This window comes from Balaenoptera physalus, assembly GCF_965194825.1.
Source record: "Balaenoptera physalus genome assembly, chromosome: X".
NCBI classification, from domain to species: domain Eukaryota; kingdom Metazoa; phylum Chordata; class Mammalia; order Artiodactyla; family Balaenopteridae; genus Balaenoptera; species Balaenoptera physalus.
Genome location: NC_138903.1, coordinates 132,932,733 through 132,952,009, shown reverse-complemented (window position 1 = coordinate 132,952,009; position 19,277 = coordinate 132,932,733). Strand labels below are relative to the sequence as shown.

General features: G+C 56.7%; 1 protein-coding gene across 14 annotated transcripts in view; it reads right to left on the bottom strand.

Annotated features, from left to right (window-relative positions):
• Positions 1-2,746: 2,746 nt before the first annotated feature.
• ATP2B3 (ATPase plasma membrane Ca2+ transporting 3) overlaps positions 2,747-19,277 on the bottom strand; it is a 64,808-nt gene continuing 48,277 nt past the window's right edge. For 8 of the 14 annotated variants that reach the window (XM_082445661.1, XM_082445659.1, XM_082445658.1 and 5 more), the window contains 2 exons: positions 15,863-15,949; positions 2,747-5,706 (listed from right to left, as the gene is read on the bottom strand). In XM_082445661.1, coding sequence (XP_082301787.1) covers positions 5,386-5,706; positions 15,863-15,949 — 408 coding nt within the window. In that variant the 3' untranslated portion in view covers positions 2,747-5,385. Of the gene's footprint in view, positions 5,707-15,795; positions 15,950-19,277 lie in introns of all 14 variants that reach the window. The other 6 variants (XM_082445655.1, XM_082445656.1, XM_082445657.1 and 3 more) reach the window with 2 other exon arrangements.

Below are 19,277 nucleotides of genomic sequence, written 5' to 3'. Positions count from 1 at the left end.
AATCCCTCAACCCATGTGTGTGCCTGTCACACTGCCCTGGGGACTTGCTGGCTTTGTGTGCTGGCCTCTGGGCCTGTCAACTCAGTGCTTGTCACTAAGGGGTCGTCTGTGTGTCTTCCTGATGCTGCTAAGGCTGTGAGCCCCACCTTCAGTGTGTGCTGTCATTGGAACAGAGATAAGGATAGGTATTGGGACATATGTGACACTTTTGAGGAATACGTGACATGGCCAGCTGTGCTTTGTAAGGATAGTTCAGCCATAGAATATGAATTAAAATCTGGTGCAGGGTGGTTTTCTTTTGTTTGCTTTGGCTTCCTATTACTGAGGCTTTTGTAAAAGATAGTATGGATTAAAGATATACAACCTTCCATCTCCTTTATTTTAGGTTCAAAAAGGAGGGATTGAGATAAGATTTTCTAGAACCTGAAGCTTCCAGGACCTTTTTATTCCAGGACCTGTCAAGCCAGAGGAAGGAGGGGGCAAAGCAGGTTCTATGTGGGACTCAGCCCATCTCTTCTTTTCCAGCTGGGATGGGGAGTGGTGTCCCCCAAAGACATGTTCACGTCCTAAGCCCCGGAACCTGTGGATGGGACCTTATTTGGAAATAGTCTTTGCGGCGTTGTTAAGGTAAGATGCGATTCTACAGGAGTAGGGTGACCCTAGTCCAATATGCCTGGTGTCTATAAGAAGAGGAGAGAGACACAGAGATAGGCCTGTGCAGAGGGAGAATACCAGGTGAAGACACAGACTCACAGGGACAAGGCCCTGTGACGACGGAGGCAGAGACTAGAGTGATGTGTCTACAAGCCAAGGGCTGCCAGTGATGCCAGAAGCTGGAAAAAACTAGAATCTTCCCCTAGAGGCTGCAGAGGGTACGTGGCCCTGCCACACCTTGATTTCAGACTTCTGATCTCCAGAACTGGGAGAGAAGAAATGCCTGTGCTTTAGCGCCCCCCATCTCCCGGTTTGTGGTACTTTGTTATAGCAGCCTAGGAAACTCACACATGGGCCTTCCCCCCGCCCCCACTCACGGCACCCACCCCCATTCCCAGGCTGCCAGCTGGTAAAGATGGCGTCCGGCTTCGTGAAGGGGTGGGTGTTATAGTACCTTCCTTGCCCCAAGGCATTTGGCTAAGTACCAGTTTCTTCCCATGGGAACCTGGGTCATATTTGATAGTGGAAGTCCATGAAAAAGAGAATTCAGACATAAATGAATGAGATCTCTCCAGAAGGTGCAGCTGTCTTGATATGGCATTTGGCCCAACCTAGACTTACTTAGCTTTATGATTCGAGATGGCCTTGTGCATCAGTGAAGTAAGAGCTCCCTGCTATTTGTTTGCCTGCTGTTTTCTGCCATTTGTCTCTGGCCTTTTTTGGAAGTATGGACTCTGGTGGTTGGAAGGGAACTTAGAAGCCATTTTGCTCGTTTCTTGGCAGCTTCCCTGGAAAATGCTTTCTCTGGCACTGCCAAGTCTACAAGGGTGACATGCAGAGTGGGGGAATAGAAATATGAGAAAACAGGACGCAGGGACTTTTGGCACCACTGCCGCGGGAGTCATTTGCAAATCTTGGGCCAGAGCTGCCTTCGTGGCTCTACTGGTGCGGCACGGCTGTCCCCAGCACAGGTGTTCGAAGACGCCTAGTGAGCGAAGGAATGAATGGGGCAGTGATGCTCGGAGCAAGTGAAGGAGTGCAATAATGGGCTTTCTTTCCATGGCTTTGGTTTAAAGAGGAAATCTGTGATTGGAACCCTTGTGCACTGCTGGGGGGAATAGAAAACGCTGCTGGTGCCGTGGAAAACAGTCTGGCCATCCCTCCAAAAATTAAACAGAAGATTACCATAGGATCCAGCAATTCCACTTCCAGGTATCTACCCAAAAGAAGTGAATGCAGGGGCTCAAATAGGTATTTGTACACCCGTGTTCACAACTGCGTGATTCACAATAGCCAAAATGTGGAAACCACCCAAGTGTTCATTGAAGGGTGAATGGACAAACAAGATGTGGTCCATCCAATCACTGGAATGTTATTCAGCCTTAAAAAGGAAGGTCGTTCTCACACCTGCTACAACATGGCTGGACCTACAAGGCATCACGGTCAGGGAAATCAGCCAGGCACAAAGGACGGATACTGTGTGACTCCACTTGTATGAGCCGCTTAGAGTCGTCAGATTCCTAGAGACAGAAAGTAGCATGGGGTGGGGGCCACAGGCTGGGGGAGGGGGAGGGAGGGCACGGGCTGGGGGAGGGGGAGGGGGGCTAGTGTCTAACGGGGATAGAGTTTCCCTTGGGGAAGATGGACAGTTCTAGAGATGGATGGTGGGGATGGCTGCACAGCAACCTGAGTGTACTTAATGCCGCCCAACTGGGCGCTGAAAAATGGTTAACGTGGTAAACTTGATGTTATCTGTACTTTTCCACAATAAAAAACGAAGCCGTCTGCATGCGTGCCAGGGTTCCGGCATTTGGGTGGTGTTCCCCGCTCCCACCCTCCTCTGAGGATGCCACTCTGGAGATTCAGGTCAGGCCCTTCCAGGTCAAGACAGTTTGAGGACCACCATGCGAACCTGACCCCACAGGGTGGTCGAGCCCTCTCCTCCTTCCATTAGGACTGGCAAGGTGGCCACAACCCCAGGGGAACCCCGCTGCTCCCGGGACTCCCCCCAGCTAGGTGAAGGGAGGAAGGCGCTTCTCTTTAGGTCCGGAGGAGAATTCACCAAATAAGAGATCACACACGTTACCCAGACTGAGATTGTGGGAGCCTTTCATTTTTTTTTTTTCAATACACAGAAATTTTGGTCTATTCTTTAAATTAGGAAATTCAACTACAGACTTTAAATTATTATGCATCTGTGGTCTTCCTCATTAAGGTATTTTTGTTCATCTTTATAACAGGCAGATAAAAATGTAAAACAGATTTAATAACTGAACACAGTTGACCAAGCCATTCCATATAAGATAATGCTTTAGAGAGAGGGGCTTCCCAACGAGATAGGGCCCCCAGCCTGAAGACGCACAGAAATGAGAGCAGAGATCTGCACCCCACACCCCATGGAAAGGCAACCTAGGGACTAAACAATCGCCGTGTACAGGAGGCAACTTTGGACAGCAGCAGCAAGGCTTTGCGTCTACAACAGAGGATGAAAAGAAGCCCGTGAGCATAGCATTACTCAGTGTATATTCTTCAATTTAAACATTTCCAATTTTAGTTCTTGTTTAAGAACACACAGACCCTCAACAAATTGAGTTGCCCTGTTTGTTGTTGTTTAAACAAGGACATTAGGGAACAATTTACAAATGGGTAACATTCTCAATGTGCCCTTTGGAAGAAAGGGATGGCTTTAAGTTATCGGTAGCTGGCATTTTAAGTGGGATTTGCTTTTCTAACCGAAATTCCTTTGCCCGAGATTTGACTACTCCTGCACGGGGGTGACATGGCATTAATGTTAACAGTGGGGACCGAGCACGCTTGGGACGCCGCCTGCCCAGATGCACACAGACACAAGTGGAGGCAAGGCAAGCCCTGGCCAGGGGCTGCGGGATGGGCACGGGATGGGCGAACCAGCCTTGCCACTGGTCCAGCTGCTGCTCAACTGCTGAGCGTGTCCCTCCACCTCTCAGCTCCCAGCTGTCCCCCCGCGGCTCAGCCCCAGGCCCGAGCGACAGGCACCTGTACTAGCTGCGGTCGGACCCCAGCCTCCTCCCTGCAAAATGTGAGACAGAAGAATTCTGAAGGTAAGAGAACCCCTGCTTCTTCTGCATTTCCCACCCTGGTTATCGCGCATTTGAGGAAAACTGAGGCTTGGCACGCTGCGTGCCCACACTGCCAGGAGAGGCTCCCGAGGGAACCGTCTGGGGAGCCCAGGGCCAGCTCTCCCCACCTGCAGACCAGGTGCTCAGCCGATGACGTGGCAGAGCTGACCTCCTCAGCATTCCGAACTCGCCATTACAGCAACAGAGGCGAGGTACCATGGCTCCCAGGGGCTTGGCGTCCCCGAGGTCGCCGTAGGTGGCTGCAGGCCCAGATGCATGCCCTCGTGGGTCACAGTTATCCTTGAACGAGAACACCAGGATCCGAAGAGTGCTTTGCACTTTGGCGGGTGGTGACTGAGAACCTTTCCCAGTCGCTTTATGGGCGTCTCAGTGACAACTTCTTGGCATTTGCCAAAGCAAAGCGGGAGTCCAGGTGGAGGCATCAAGGGGGCTGGGGTCTGCGCTGTGGCCGAGTCGGCTCCTCCTGGGTTTGGATGGAGCCTCTGTCTCCACTTTCTTTCTGACTCTCTGCATTCTTCCCCACCTCCACCCGTGGACCTGGCTCTCCTGGGGCTGCTCTGGGGATTCTGGATCATCCCAGGAGGTCAGGCATGGCAGGCGGCCTGGCTTCACGCTCTTGAAGTTGGGGCTCTGACAAAGAAAGCCCACCCACTGGCCAGAATTCAGGGCTTGGAATTGGAGTTGGAACCAAAGGAAACCGAAAGCAAAACTCCCTCTTCGGCCTACTGGAGGGAATCATTCTCATCAATACTTTGGTATTTTCCTTTTAAATAAAAATTCCATCGCATGGTGTTTTTTTCTCTATAGGCAGGGGTCTCAAAGTGCAAATGTTCCAACTGTTCCAACTGTAATTGCTCCGGCCTCGCGCCTGCCTTCCCAGGAACTGTGCTGGGAGGACGGAGGATGGAGCAGACTGGGGGAGGGGAGCAGTGTGGGGGAAGGGGGTCCCAAGCAACCAAAAGGATATTCTTGCAGTCTAGTTCCCTGAAAAAAACCCTGCCGCGATAAATAATGAAATTTCAAAATGAAAACACCCGATAAGAGAAATGGAAATATCATGCCGTTAAGTAGTTCCTTATTCTTTAGATATGCATCTGGTCCTGTGTGCACGTACACGTCTATACGCGCACACACGTGGCTACGCACACATGCACACACAGACTGACTGCACGCGTCCTGGGGAGGGGGTGCTGGGCCGGTGGACCATCTGGGCAGGAGCATCCTTCCTGCAGAGCGGCGCTCGCCTGTTGTACCTGTTGATCCAATTGCTCTGCAGCAGGTGCCACGAAGCTCGCAATAAACCGAAACCAGCCCTCTGCCCCGCTGCACAGCCCAAACAGGGAACATCTGGTGGAATTACAGTGTTCGTTTAAAAAAGCTTCCATAGAAAAAGGGGGGAACACAACGGTTCTTGCTCTCCGGTCTCTCCTTCCTCCTCCTCCCCCTCCTGGTCCTCCTGAGTAAGAAGCCTAGAATGGATTGGCTTCTGGCAGGTGCCTTCGAGCATCTTCAGCCGCCTGGCGGGCCCTCCTCGTGGCCGGTGCCCTCCACCGGCCCGCCCGGGTGCGTGTGTGTGCGGGGAGTGCGCGCGCCGTGCCGAGAGCAGTTCTGCTTAGAGGGACGTCTCCACGCTGTGGAGCGGGCTCCCGGGTCCGGAGGAAAGCACTGACGAGGTAGCTGGCATGGTGCCGCGCGTGGTCAGGTAGACGCCGCTGTCGATGGCGTTGTTGTTCTGGTTGGGGGAGGGCGGGGGCGGGGCCCGCAGGCGCTCCTCGCTCTCGTCCACGTCCGTGTCGTCGATGAGTGGGATGTTGTGGGTGTAGTCATTGATCAGGAACTCGGGCGTCGCCATGAAATTATGGATGGAGGTCTTGGATTCCGGTTTCTCCAGGCCTTCGTAGAGGGAGCTACGGAATGCTTTCACCACCCGGATCTGGAGGGGGAGGGGGAGGGACGGGGAGGAGGAGGAGGGGGAGGAGGGAAGAAGGAAGGAGACCATCAGTGGCTGGCTGTTGCTGGTGAGTTCCGCCCACATCCATGGCAGGGGTCACTGCATGACAAACGTTTGTCTTTTGGAGCGGAACAGTCGGAGCCCTCTGCCCTGCTGCGGTCTCCCTCCCGTCACCTGATGCACATGCAGGACAAATGGCAGTGGCTTTCTCTAGGCTGACCTGGGCAGATATTCTGGAACTCAAGAGCGATGGATTCACGGGACTCCTGGCTGCTCCCTCCCACACCTTCCCCTGCACTGGGGGGGATTCCAACGTGGGAGCCCAGAAAGATGACTGGGCAAAGGGGCAGTGCTGGACAGCGGGCTCTCCACTTTCTCTTCCCAGAGAGTCCGAGGAACTTTCTGGCAAGAGAAAGTCCCCAGCCTATGGGCACACTGCAGGCCTTTCTCGAGTTGGTCCCCCTCCCTGGCTTCTCAGCATCCTCTCCTCTGTCCCCCAGCTCCTGTGGCAGCAGCCCGTGCTGGCCATGCCCAGACGCATCTGCCCATCACTCTCCGTGCTGCTAAGTCCAACGGCCCTTCTGTGTCTCCATCTTATTTGATCCCCCAGGGGCCGACTGCCCCTCTTTCTGGGAACTTCTCCTGGCTCCCCCGACACTGCCCCTGTCTGGCCCTCCTCCTACCTCGCCGGTTTCTCTGTCTCCATCTCCTCCACTGCTCGTTACTCTGTCCCAGAGTGCCCAAAGCCCTGGCCTGTCCCTGTCCCTCCTCCTCCCTGACCATACCCCCAGGCTCACCTCCTCGCCTGGCCACGGCTCTGGGCTCATCTGGCTATAACCAAGGACTGCGGCCCAGGCCCCTCATCAGAGCTCCAGGCCCAAGAGTCTGACAGTCCCCCATCTGGAGGCATCCAAGATGGAAAATGGCCCCATTTTTAATTTACACCGACCAAGCCTGTCCTGCTCGGATGCCCTGATCCACCAGCTGGATGCATTTGATCAGGTCGTCATTTCCCTTCTCAGACCCTTCCGTCCTGCATCTCCTGCCATCAGAGGCCCTTTGTAGTCTGCTGATACCCGCCCCTCCAGCCTTTCTCACCCTCCTCCTTTTCACTCTCCAAGCCACACAACTTTTTTCAGTCCCTGGAATTTGGTTGGGGGCCATATTCTTCCCCCACTCACATTTTCTACACCTTGTTCCCTGGCTGCCCCACTGGCATCTGCAGACCTCAGATCAGCACAAGTGCCCCCTGGGGAAGAGCTTCCCACAATGCCCTGCTCCCCAGCTACCGAGGCCCCAGCTGAGCTCAGGCACCCCTGACCTCCGCACCTCCCGCAGGACCCTGCTCTCAGAACTAGCCCCTTGGCCTCCGCTGGCTGCCCTGCCTTCACCTCCACATGTGCTCAAGTCTCATTGGGTTTGCTGCCTCTCTCTGCTCCTTCCTTGGGTCCCCAGCCTGGGCTCCCTCATGTTTCTAGAAGGCAGAATCGATGGGAGGCCTTCAGCTGGGCCCCACACTAGCCAGCTGGCCCTGTGCGGAGATGGGGAGGCCAGAGCCTCCCTATGTGAGTGGGTGGACACAAAGTGAGTTCTAAAGCCATTTCCAGGTCCAAGGTTCTAGGGTTGGGTTTTCTTGGTTTAGACAAGGTGTTGGCAAACTGTGGCCCAAGAGCTAACTCTGGCCCACAACCTGGTTTTGTAGGTAAAGTCTTATTGGGTACACGGCCATGCCGTGTCCTCTGAAGGACATGTCCAATGTTCATTGCCGCCCCCTGGTTTAGACCATGGATCCCTTTCAACCCTCCAGTGTCTGGATCCCGGGGTCAGCCTTGCTCAGCCAAGCTCAGTGCTCCTAGGTCAGTTTAAACCAGGAGAACCTCACAATCAAGTGCAAAAACAAATGAGCCAAAGGGCTCCATAAAATTGGAATTTTCTGATTCCATATCTTAAATCCAGTTAGGATTTTCTCTGAATTTGGTGAAGCCACATCTTCCAGATCGTAGGTGGCCATCATTTGCTGTCGGCCCCTTCATTCCCCAGACTGGCTTCTGAGATCGGGGTGACACAGAAATTGACAATCATTTGACATTTTTAATGGAAAGAAACAATTCACTTTTTGTAGCCATGGCAGATGTGGCCTCATGATTTGGGCCTTTTCTGGTGCCAGGACTGTGGGAGAGCCACTGGGACACTGGCTGTGGCGGTGTGGTGGTGGAGGGTCTACCCCGGCTGCCAGCCACCCCCACAAGCCACGGAAATGGGAGCAAGTGGCGTGCTGCCGCCCTTGACCCTGGAGACCTTTGTGGTAAGTTTGCCAGCAGTGATCCAGTGCCCCTGGCTACATCCTTTCCCCTCACTTGGACCTGGGTCATGTGATCAGGCCAGGCTCCTGCTCAAACTCATCCTCAGCTCCCCCAGAGGGTGGCCGGCTACCCTCCCCAGCTTCTGCTGCTCTGGCCTGGAAGGCTCCTTCAGGGCCCTCCTCCCGGGTGTAATCAAAGACTCACTTTGATGCCCCTCACTAGCCTTGCTTGCTGCCTGTCGCCAGAGCGGCCGCTCAATCACCAAGAGAAGGTGCCAGGGCTGCCCACTCAAACGTGCGCCGTTGGCTTGAGTCATCCTGAGTGTCTCACAGCTGACGGTGAGTCAGCTTCCCTTTCCCTGCATGCAAATCTTGGGCTCTTAACACATGGCTTGGGATTGGTCTTATGATGGGGCGTTTTCAGGCCACTCCACGCTGAAGGGCACAGTCAACGCCCGGGACACGGGTTTGGTGGGAACTGGGAAACGTTTCTAAGAGAAGGCTGCCCTGGAGGCCTGAGCTCGCACCTGGGAGTCTGAGGACATCCCCACGGTGGAGTTTAGTGCGTCCCTGCGAAGGCCTGGTCACAGCTGGGTGGGTCCAGCGCCCTCCCCAGTGCGTGACCCTTACTGCCTCCTGAAGCTCCTCTCCTGGCCTGGGACTGTCCCAGGGGCCAGGGCAGGGTCCTCAGGCCACCTGTCCATCTCTAGGACGCCCAAAGGGATGTCACTGCCCTCAAGGCTGTGAGTGCCGCCCACAGCCCACAGCCCACCTCGACGCCATCAATGCCCCCTGCACCGCCTCCACCTGCATCTGCAGCTGGGGCCGCCCTTCCCGGCACGCGCTGCTCCTGCACCTCCCGTCGATGGCTAACGGGCCTCTCGAACTGAAGGAGGTCCAGGAGGACCCTCAGCGTTGGCCCCCGCCGACCCTGCCCCTCGCCTAGTCTTCGCATCCTGGTGCCGGGCTCTGGCTGAAACTTGGAGGCACCAGACCCAGTGCCGTACATCAGCGTGTCTTGTGGCCCCTCTTTCCCGAACCTCTCCAGGGTGGAGCCCTCCCCGCCTCCAGTGCTGCGGCTGTGTCTGCCAGGGACCCGCAAGCCCCGAGCGCAGAGACGCCCCCTGCCTGGTCCCTGGATCTTTCCCGGGCTCCAGCCTGCGTGGCTGCCGTCCCTGGGGCCTCTGGTCCCACCCGTCTCTCTGGCCGCTGAGTCAGGCCCTGCGCTCGCTGTGTAGCAGGCAGGGACTCCAAACATCCCAGCAGCTGCTGAAGCTGCTCTGGGTCCTGACTGGTCTGCGCAGTGTGGGCCACCCCCAAGTCCAGGTTACTGCAAGAGAATGTAAAGGTAAAGAAAGACGTGAAAAGCACCGGCCAGTAAAGAGGACTTCTCGATTACAGCCAACGAGGAGCAGGTCTGGCTGGGGCTAGGGGCTGTCCCACGGCTTCCCACCCCTTTCCGGGTGAGGCCTGTCGCGCCCCACCGCCTGGTGTCTGACACCGCACCCTGCTTCCTCCTTCGCTGCCATCTCCCTCCCCCTCATCTAGGTTACTCTTTGCCCCTCTCTCGGGGCTGCGGCCCCTCCAGCTGTTGGTACGCAGGGGCCCGGCTTCGTTTGGCCCTGTTCTCTGCCGCCCCCACTCCCCAGGGACCTCGCCGGTTGGGTGCCCCGTGCTCCCCGCACCGCACCCCTGCTTCCAGGCTGGACACTGGCCTCCAGCTCTTCCTCCTGCTGCTGTCTATCCCCTATCGTGGCCGAGGGCCCCAGGGTCGTCTGGGCCTTTTCTCCATCCACATCCGTGCATTTCCTGGGCGCTTCTAGCCATCTGTCTGCTAAGGAGCTCCCACCTCAATGTCCAGACTCGGGGCTCTGCCTGCTTCTTCAACTTTACCTCCCACCCCCCACGTCTCCTCCCTTGTCTCCCTGTTGCCACCCTTGACGTCCACAGTCTCTTCTCAGCATGGCAGCCTGAGCAATCTTTTCAAACGGAAGTCAGAGCGTGTCGCACCTTCCACTGGTCCAAACACTTCAGTGGCTGTGTCTCCCTCAAAGGAAAAGTCCTGCCAGGACCTGCCTCGGGCCATTCTCTTCCTCTTTCTCCTTTACCCTCTCCAGCCTCCCGGCTCTTCCTCAAGCACGACACTCCTGCCTCAGGACCTTTGCACTGGCTGTTCCCTCTGTCAGGAAGGCTCTCCCCCAGTGAGCCTCATGGCTCCCCCTCAGCTCTTTCCATTTACAGCCGCAATCCACTCATCTCCCTCAGCACCCCGGCACCTCTTCTGCCTCCTTCTCTCCCCAGCACGGTTCACCTTCAAACACCCCACACATCCCATTATTCTCTCCTCTGTCTCCTGTCACTGGAACATGAGGCTCCTGATGTCCCCAGCACCCAGCACAGCATCCGCATGCAGCAGGGGCTCAGTGGACAGGTGCTGGGAGTAGGGGGCCCACACAGCCTGGCACGTGTCTCCCACCAGAGCTCCCCCGACCAGCGCTCTCCGCCCACGTTGCTTGGAGCAGCAAGCTTGAGTGTCCCCCAGGGCCATCACCCCTGCCCTGTCCCGCGCCTACACTCTTCTTCTGCCAGATCATCCCATGTCGGCCTTGTCTCCTTATTCGGAACTCAGCTCGCGGATCATGCTCTGAGAGGCTGTCCCGGACAACCTTTACCCAAAATCGTGCCACTAATGTTTCTCTCGGTCTGCTTCCTTTCCCTCTGAGGCTGACGACCACCTGCACTCAGCGCAAGCTTACTTCTCTGTTGTTTGCTGCCCGGCCCTCGCCCCCGCACGTGAGCCCTGGCCTGTCTTCCCCTCACCGTGAGCTGCATTAGCGGGGATGCGCCACGGGCTGCTCCAGACCCGCAGGCCACACGGAGAAGGGATGCTTGTGTCAGACTCTGCCATGGGACCATGCTACTGATGAAGAGTCAGGGTGCAAGCAGAAGGGGTGAAGGTCACGGCTGAAAGTGGATGTACCCCGCTTTTGGTTTGAACTTTAATCGCTTGCGTTTGCATTGTAGGTGGTGGTGGAGGCGGAGAAGGGACGTGAAAGCAGGGAGGAAAGCGAAGGATGAAGGAACACCCACCCCATTAAAGGAAAAGAAAAGGAGAGAAAAATAAAAGCAAAGGCTCCCGAACAACAATGACAATGGCCACAACAGAAACTGGGTCTGACACCTTCGTACTGTGGGAGAAGCAGGCCCTGGGGGGTCGTCACCCTCCACACCCTCCCTTCTGTCTCACTGTGAAGCTCACAGAACTCAGAATTCTTCCATCCAACTCCTGCCCTGTCCTTCCGTACCAACCACTATCCAGAACCTTCTGTGGGAGGAAGGAACCTGGCAGCTTCCCTGGCATCAGGGCTTTGGATTTAGAGCAAATTCCAAACACAGCAGCCAGGGAGAGATGGTGCCTCCATGAACTTTAGGTTCCCAAGTCCCAAACCCTCCCTGTAGGCATGAGGGTGAATCATGACTTGAGAGCAACACAAAGAGGTGTGCGGTGATGGACCCACAATCAAAGGGGGAAGGCTCCCTTTCCTCACCACGGAGTTAGGAGACGTGAAAATCCAGACTCCAGAGTTGGCCTTCACTGAGGGATCGAATCCCAAACCAAAGACACAGCTTTGTGTGTGTTGGCAAGCCGAAAATGCTGGTGACTTGTGAGTTTTGTGAAGATTACCTCCCATTCTGTGGGCATGCATGTGTGCCCAGGACCGGGAAAGGCCAGGCTCAGTGGCCGGCGTCAACAAGATGTCACACGGAACTGACCCAGGCATGGAGAGTCCTGGGTTTTTCAGGGGCTCGGCCTTGCCTCTCATCCTGGCTGTCTCCAGCTGCAGGGCCTCAAATAAGTCTCCTGAGCTTCCTGGGCCCTGGCTCCCAGCCCCAGGGGTTGGCCCGGAAGTGTGTACAGGGGAGGGCTCTGGAGCAGGGCTTCCAGGGTCTGCCTTAGGCTGCGAGCTGGCATGTGCTTTAGGAATTGCCTGGAAGGTTCTTCCCTGTGGTAGGGTCCCTGCCTGCAGGAAGGCTTGGGCAGGGCTGATACTGTTCCTAGTGTGGAGACAGCATGCACACTGTCGAAGAGCTGACCAAAAATGCCAGTACACTATTCCCAGAAACCCACGTGGGCAGACTGGCCTCGAAATCAATGGATTTCCTGAGAAGGAAGCATACTCCAGCAAACAAGACAGCTTTCACTTTGCAGGGCTCCTTCCTCAGTGGGGCTGGCTTAACTACTGCTCTGGGAGTGTGTGAGGGGCATGTCTCCCCAGGCTCCAGAAGGGTGTGTCCACGGAAGCCCCGGGGTCTCATCGGGCTGGGCTTTGCCAAGTTGGCAAAAGCCAATTAAAATAAAGCAACTGCCATGATCTGTTTCTGGTATGGCCACATCTGACTAAACTCGCCACCTGCCCCTGTGACAGTAAACGTGTGAGTACAGAGGCCCAGTGTTGCTGCAGGAGAGCCAGGCTGCTGGGGAACAGGCTGTGGATATGTGGCTGGGGAGGGCCTCGGGGTGTCTGTGTGGCCGCCCTCGCACCTGGGGGCAGCCATCTGGCGGCCTGGGCTTGCTGCTCATTAGTAAACCTGAGTGAATAGACACCTCCTGTCTGCCTACCTTGGGGATCCTGACAGCCAGCTGGGGAATGAGGCTGAGCTTCCTGAAGAATTACTGTGTGGGAGTGTGATTGGGGCCGGAATGAGGGTGACTGACACACTAACAGGGGATAGGATTCCACACCCCCTTCGTTTCCAAAAGACTGATGGTGGTTAGTAAAGAATGCTCTTTCCTAAGCCACTCAGGTGGGTGGCCTGAAGGCCATGCATGGCTGAGGTCCCATGAAATGGCTGTGGTGGGGCGGCCACTAAGCCAGGCAGGAGAGACGGCTGAGTGAGCAGAGGGGAGGCAGCCAAGGCCATTCTGGAGCCGGGAGGTCATCACGTGTGGCCAGGGGAGTGGAGACTGCGTTGAGACTCCCTAATCCAGAAGCAGCAAAGACCCGTGTGCACATGTGGGCATGGGAAGCCTGGGGGGGGGGTCAGAGGTCAACTAGGAAGTGTGCGTGGCTGTGAAAGTGGGCACACTGAGCCCCGAGGATCATTGCACCTCTAGCCTCCCCCCATCACTCCTCTGAGGGGCTCTCCTCCCCTCGGACTCTGGCCACTTCTTGCACTGGTGTTACCTGCCGGGGCCTGCAATGGGTGAGCAATGTCACCTATCACTCTGGCCTTCAGCCTCCTTGTCCACACCCGCAACCAGGCCCTCCACCTACACAGCCTGAGGTTCTCATTGGAAGTGATGTTGGGCCGAGACTGGCCGCGGCGCTCAGGATGAGGCGCGGCCTGGCCAGGTGGTAGGCAAGGAGGACAGAAGCCTTCCTGAAAGAGCTGGGTTTTCCTGAGGAAACCTTGTGCCCCGTGACCACTGCACCCTGCCTTTCTTCTGGTGAGTTCCGAGAGAGAGACTGAAGGCCTAGGGCTGTCCTCCACTCTGCCAGACCTTCCCCTGATTTGTACGATGTGGGTGCCAGGCTTGGTGACTTCTCGGGGTCTTCGAAGCTTGGACTGGGAACCGGTGATGGTGGCAGGAAGTGGTCTCGGTCGGCAGCTTCTGGAATCAGGAGCGTCCCCTGGTGTCACCTTGTCCTCCACAGCGGGGTCCTGTCTGAGGGGCAGTGGCTCAGCCCCTTGTGAGGCAGGACGTCGGGCCCCTCCTCAGGCGGAAGGCGCTCATCTCCCAGTGGCACGTGGTGTGGAAGGGACAGTCACCCTTCTTCTGGCCAGGGGCTACTTAGGCCCCCCTGGAGCGGCTCCTACCCCACACTGCTGGGCTCCCGGCAGTGGGAAGGGGGACAGGACAGGTGGCCGCAGAAAGAAGGAAGGTACTAGGGGCCGAGGAAGAGAGAGGAGAAAGAGGCTGCCCCCAGGGGAGACGCCTGAGGCACCCAGAGGAGCCAAGAGAGCGCGGCCTCAGCAGGAGTGTGGGGAAGGCCTAGGGGCGAGCAGAGGAGGGGCGGGCTGCCTTCCCCCAAGTCGACAGACAGGCGGATGGACAGACAGACAGAGAGGAGGCACAGAGAGAGATGGCAAAGGAACACGTGAAGGAAGCGGCAGGGGAGGGCAGCTGTGGCCCAGCGGGCCCTGGCCGAGCCTCCTGCCGGCTTCCCCAGGTGGAGTGGTGCCAAGTACCCCGTGGGACAAGCTTTCCAGCTCACCCGTGACGGCCGTCAGCCAGTGTCTGTGGCCCCGGGGGGGTGGCTCAGTGAACATTCAAGGGAGCTGGACATGTGTGTGGCCTGTGGGATGGGGAACACGCTTGTGTGTGTGTGTGTGTGTGTGTGTTTGTGTGTTCATGTGCGTGCTGTTTCCAAAGGGGACAAGGTGGCCCCAGTGGGGACCAGTGCAGCCCACATCCCTTCCGTAAAGGGCAGAGTGGCCTGAAACGACAGCTTAAGCAAGAGGAGGGACGCCCTCCACTGGGGACCTCTTACCAGTTCCTAAAAAAAAAAAAAAAAAAAAAGAAGAAGAAGAAAAGAAAAACAAAAAAGAGAACACAAGACAAAAGAAAAAAGGAAAAGAGAAGAAATCAAGCAAAAAGAAAATCCCAGAGTCTGGTGTGGGAAAAAAGCAGAGTTAACAACTCCCGTCCATGGGGAAGTGATGTGTTCACGGAGGTGAGAGTTGCCGGGTCCCACTGGAAGGAAAGGAAACAGGTAGCAGTGAACCGTCCTGGCAGGGGCTCTGGGCTCATACTTGAAGGTTTACTGTTTGGCTTTTGAAGTCTCGAGTTTGCTGTGAGAAGCCGGTGGCCCTGGGGGGCAGTGGGGGGCCCACACTGTTCCTTGCGTTGTCTCTCACTGGGGGGACCGTGGGGTGGTGGGCTCAATGGTCTAGTGGCTTTCCCTTTGTCTTTGTAAAGAAATGTGAGCAAATATGGAACTTTCTACCTCTTTAGGACAGCCCCTGGGTTCCTTCTAAAATGTGACAGACATGGTGGGAACTTTTCAGAGGGACGTATAAAAGGGAATCAATTTCTCCCAGCTTCTCGAAGGAAGGAGGAGACAGAGTATGGGCCAGATCAGGTTAAGACCTTCCAATCCTGAGGCCTGCTTGGAAAGAGCGAAGATGCTTTGGGAACAAAAGGAAACGTGGCCGAGGGCGGGCTCGAGGCATGAGGAGGGCTCCTGGGGACACCTCTAACGCCCGGTGGCTCAGGGGTACTGCCTTTGGAAACCACCTCAAGGAGAGTTCTGGAAGCTGCTGCTTTAGTCCCAAGTGGGCGGGCTGGGTTCTTCCACTGCGAATGATGCTGCAAAGGCGCTCGCCTCTCCTTTCAGTCCTGCGGGGCGGCCCTGAGCCTGCGCGCCTCCCTGGAGCTGCCCCGCGGGACACTGACCGAGGCCCCAACCTGACTGACTCCAGACACCACCAGAAGCGGCCCAAGTTCATGAAGAACCATCAGCAAAGGCAGACAAGTTCAAGAAAAGAAAACCAGCGACAGAAGGAGCACTAAACAAAACCCAAAAACCAAAGAAAAGAACGGAAGGTCCAGCAGTGCCATGGATTCAGTACATTTCATAAGAGGATATGGCTTTGGAGAGACACACCGTCTGGGCGGGAAGGACTGAACAGGGCGATAAAGAAAGAACGGAAAAGCCTCGGTGAGCGGAGGATGCAAGACTGGAAAAAAAGAGAAGGAAGAGGCGGGAGGCTTTTTCCTCCCCCAGAGATGCCATTTATGAGAGAAAAGGGGACTCAAGACTCACTCCCAGCGGCGCTGGTGGGATTGGCAGCAGAGAGAATTACGTGAGTAGGGGTAGAAAGATTGGTTACGTCATGGAGCTGGCTGAGGACCGAGGACCGCCGGCGCACAGCACCCTGAAATGAACCGCTTCTCTTGAAGGTACTCACTACCTCCATCTGTGGGAGAGAAAATGAGATAAAGGTTGGCTTGCACTGTAGTCCCCGCGACCGCACGGGGGTGGGGCTGGGTGGGGACAGGGGCCACACTGGCTGCATATCGTGACAGCAAAGCCTCATCGAGGTCGCCTCGGTGCTTCTGCCGGGGCCGTGGCCGAGGCCGAGTCTGGCCTCTGCGTCATCCACCAAGAGAGGCTTTGCTGAGCAAATGCTTAGCGCTCAGAAGACCTGGCGCGCGGGGGTTGACGATGGATCGGGCACACCGCAAACACTTTAGAAAGAGCCATTTGCATTCACGATATGTTCACTGCAAGCCACTCATCAATAAATACCCTTCCCTGGCCCGTCCTTTGTTTATATTGCCATAAGCGGGGCCGTCACTCTCCTGCGGCTCATCCAGGTGACTGAGGGGTACTCCGTGGGAAGTCTCAGTGTAAGAATGGATTTGGAAAGAGGGGGAGGGGTTTCCCCAAAGCCCCTGCTTTGTCTCATCAGAATGCCTTCCTGCAGAGCCACAGGCAGGGCAGGAGGGAGAGTGGAGAGCCTGGGTCCGGGGAGCAAAGATGGCTTTTGCTTTGTCCCCCACCCTTTAAGCTTCCTAGGAACCTTCAGGAAATGAGAGCCATGGGGGTGAACTTGCCGGAGATGCAGTATCTTTGGATCTCCCGACCCTGCCTTTGGCTGGCAGGGGGGCCTGGGGGTGGAGCAAACCCAGGAGAGGGGTCCCAAGGAACCGTGGCTGGGTGGCCACTGTGAATGTGCCCCCATCAGAAGACCGTGTGTCTAGATTCTGGGAGGCCAGCCCGCTGTGGCGCACTTTGGGCCACTTCTTAGAGAATGCCCTCTTAGTGGGGAGTGTGTGTGGAATCTTTGGCCTTAGAAGGTGGATCTGATTTCTAGAAAGTGCCACATAGTTCACTGGATGACGTGAGCAGCAGAGCAAGTATGCATTTCCGGAGCCCAGAGCACCCTGGCTGCCTGCTCTGGGCCCAAGGACACGGCCCCCGCCCCCCAGCCCCCAAGGGGCTACATGGTAGCCGCCAGGTCCCGTGGTGTGTCTGACATGGGGCCGGGCTCTTGGAAGAAGGCAGTTTGAGTGCTCAGACTCGCCCCATCCCAACCAAAGTGAAGACGGCCGTCATTTCAACCCTTGGACGCGCTGCCAGACAGACTAATTGTTGTGTACGCACCGCTGAGCCCCCTTCTGCCCAGCAGAAGTAAGGCATACTGAGTGCCCACGGGAACTGGCACAGTGCCGAGTGCCCCAACACATTGAAGGAAGATGGCCCATGCCATGATGTCGCTGTCGCTTTGTGGGGGGCGTCTCCTCCCTAGATTGAGATGTTTCTAAGGCTACGGAGACAGGGGACTGTCTCAAGAGGGGACTCTTACTGTGGCAAAGGCGACAAGGGAAGGGAAAAATGCCCTTCCTGCCTCTGATTGGGCCTCTCCGCATGGTGTGCCGATGTGATGATGGTATCAGTCAAAATACCACAGAATTATCCCTCCGCCCCACCCCTACCCCAAAGCCCCCCACACTGGGCCAGGAACAAGGCCCAGGCACTGCTGAAGCTTCTCTTTGGTTTAGAATGGAATGCGAAATAGACCACGTAGTGAGCACTTCGAAAAGCTCCACGTCCTGCATTTGGAGGACTCTTATTCTGGAAAGACACCCTGCCTGGCTGGTGCGTTTCCATGCGCATGGAATGATGCGAGAGCAGGCAGCAGCTTAGGAAATGCCTTCACCTAGCAACATAAAAAGTTGTGCTGGTCTCCGAAATCTGGGGAGCAATTTTGTGTTTTGCAAAAGTTGGAAATCTAGGGCTGGCTGCCTAGAGAATGTTTCTCTTGGCATGGGGTGTATACAACTTGAGGGGCTTTATTTCTCCTAGGCTTTACTTCTGCTTTTCAAGCAGTTATTTTGAATGAAAATGAACAAACGCTCTTAAAAAGTGAACTAAAGCAATTGGTTGGTTTGGCATTCTTGAGAAGTGTGGTGGATTTGATGTGACAAAGTCAAGGGGAGGAATGAGTGGCTCCATGGAGAGGACAGGGCTAAGGGATGGGGGAAGGAGACTTGGGTGATTTTGGGCAAGTCCCTTCTCTCTGGGCCCCATTTCCCCGTGTGGAAAGCAGGGACCCGACCAGCCCGGAACTGCAAGGCTCCTACTGAGGGGACCCACTCTACCAACGGGGCGGCAGGGTCAGGTCCAAGAGCCCGCAGGCAGTGAGAAGACACAGATGCACAGTAGGCTGGGGCGCCAGGGACCTCTTCCCGGACACCTAGGATTGGGGCAGGGCCGTGGCCTTGGCTGTTAGAAAAGCTAACACTGACTTTGGCTCATGGATGGAGGCAAATAGGCTCTGCCGCAGAACCCGCCCAGCACGACACACCAGAGCCTGTCAGGGCAGGGATGCGTGGGTGGGGGCGCACAGTTGAGCAGCCAGGAGGCCACGGGGAAAACCTGGACAGCTGGCGACAAAGGCTCCTCCCGTTCTACTGGGTGCTCAGTGTTCTGGCTGGGCCCAAGACATCCTTCCCCCGCCACGCTGGCCAAGGCGCTTGGGACGCCAGGAGGGGTGAGCCAGAGGCCCGGAGAAGCCCCTTGGGACCCCAGGGAGCTCCTTAACATGGAGCTCGTTGGTGCCACCTCACCCAGCCCTACAGGATCGCAGGCTCCGGGTGGCCCGGGACTCTGCAGCTTTGGAAAGTTCCCCGGGGCACCCTGCTCCTCACTGATGCCAGCGCCTTGGGCTGGGAGCACAGCCGGCCGGCCGTGTGAGAAAGAGCTCCCCGAGTGCGTGTGCCACGGTGGCGGGAGGGCGTGCACTCTCAGAAGGCTTCACGGGGCCGCCGTGGGGTGAGGAGGGGCCCCAGGGGACACGGTGGGAGCTGGGGAGGCCTCGGGCCCAGACAGTGGCCAGCGTGGAGGCACAGCAACGCGGGCGAGCAGAGTGGGAGTCTGGGAAGGCAGCAGGGGTTCTGGGGGCGCAGGGCACGCGGGGTGATGCCGAGAGGCAGACGGGAGGCTGAGAGCTTCTGGCCGGGGAGCTGAGGCTGGCGCCTGGGGAGGTGAGGGGCGTCCAGAGACTAGGCCCCCAGGGGCTGTGCGGGAGCAGCTGGTGAGCCGCGTGCACTGGGAGGGCGCTTTGGGCACCTGGCATGGAAGATTCTTTGGGATGAGCCCATGGTGATTTGTGACAGGCTGGAGGCAGACACTGGGGAGAGCTGTGGTCTCAGGTCCTGGCCCAGGCCAAGGGGCCCACGCGGGAAGTTGCCTAAGCAGGTGCCCGGTGGTGTTCTTCCTTCCGGTGGGTCTCTGGGGCA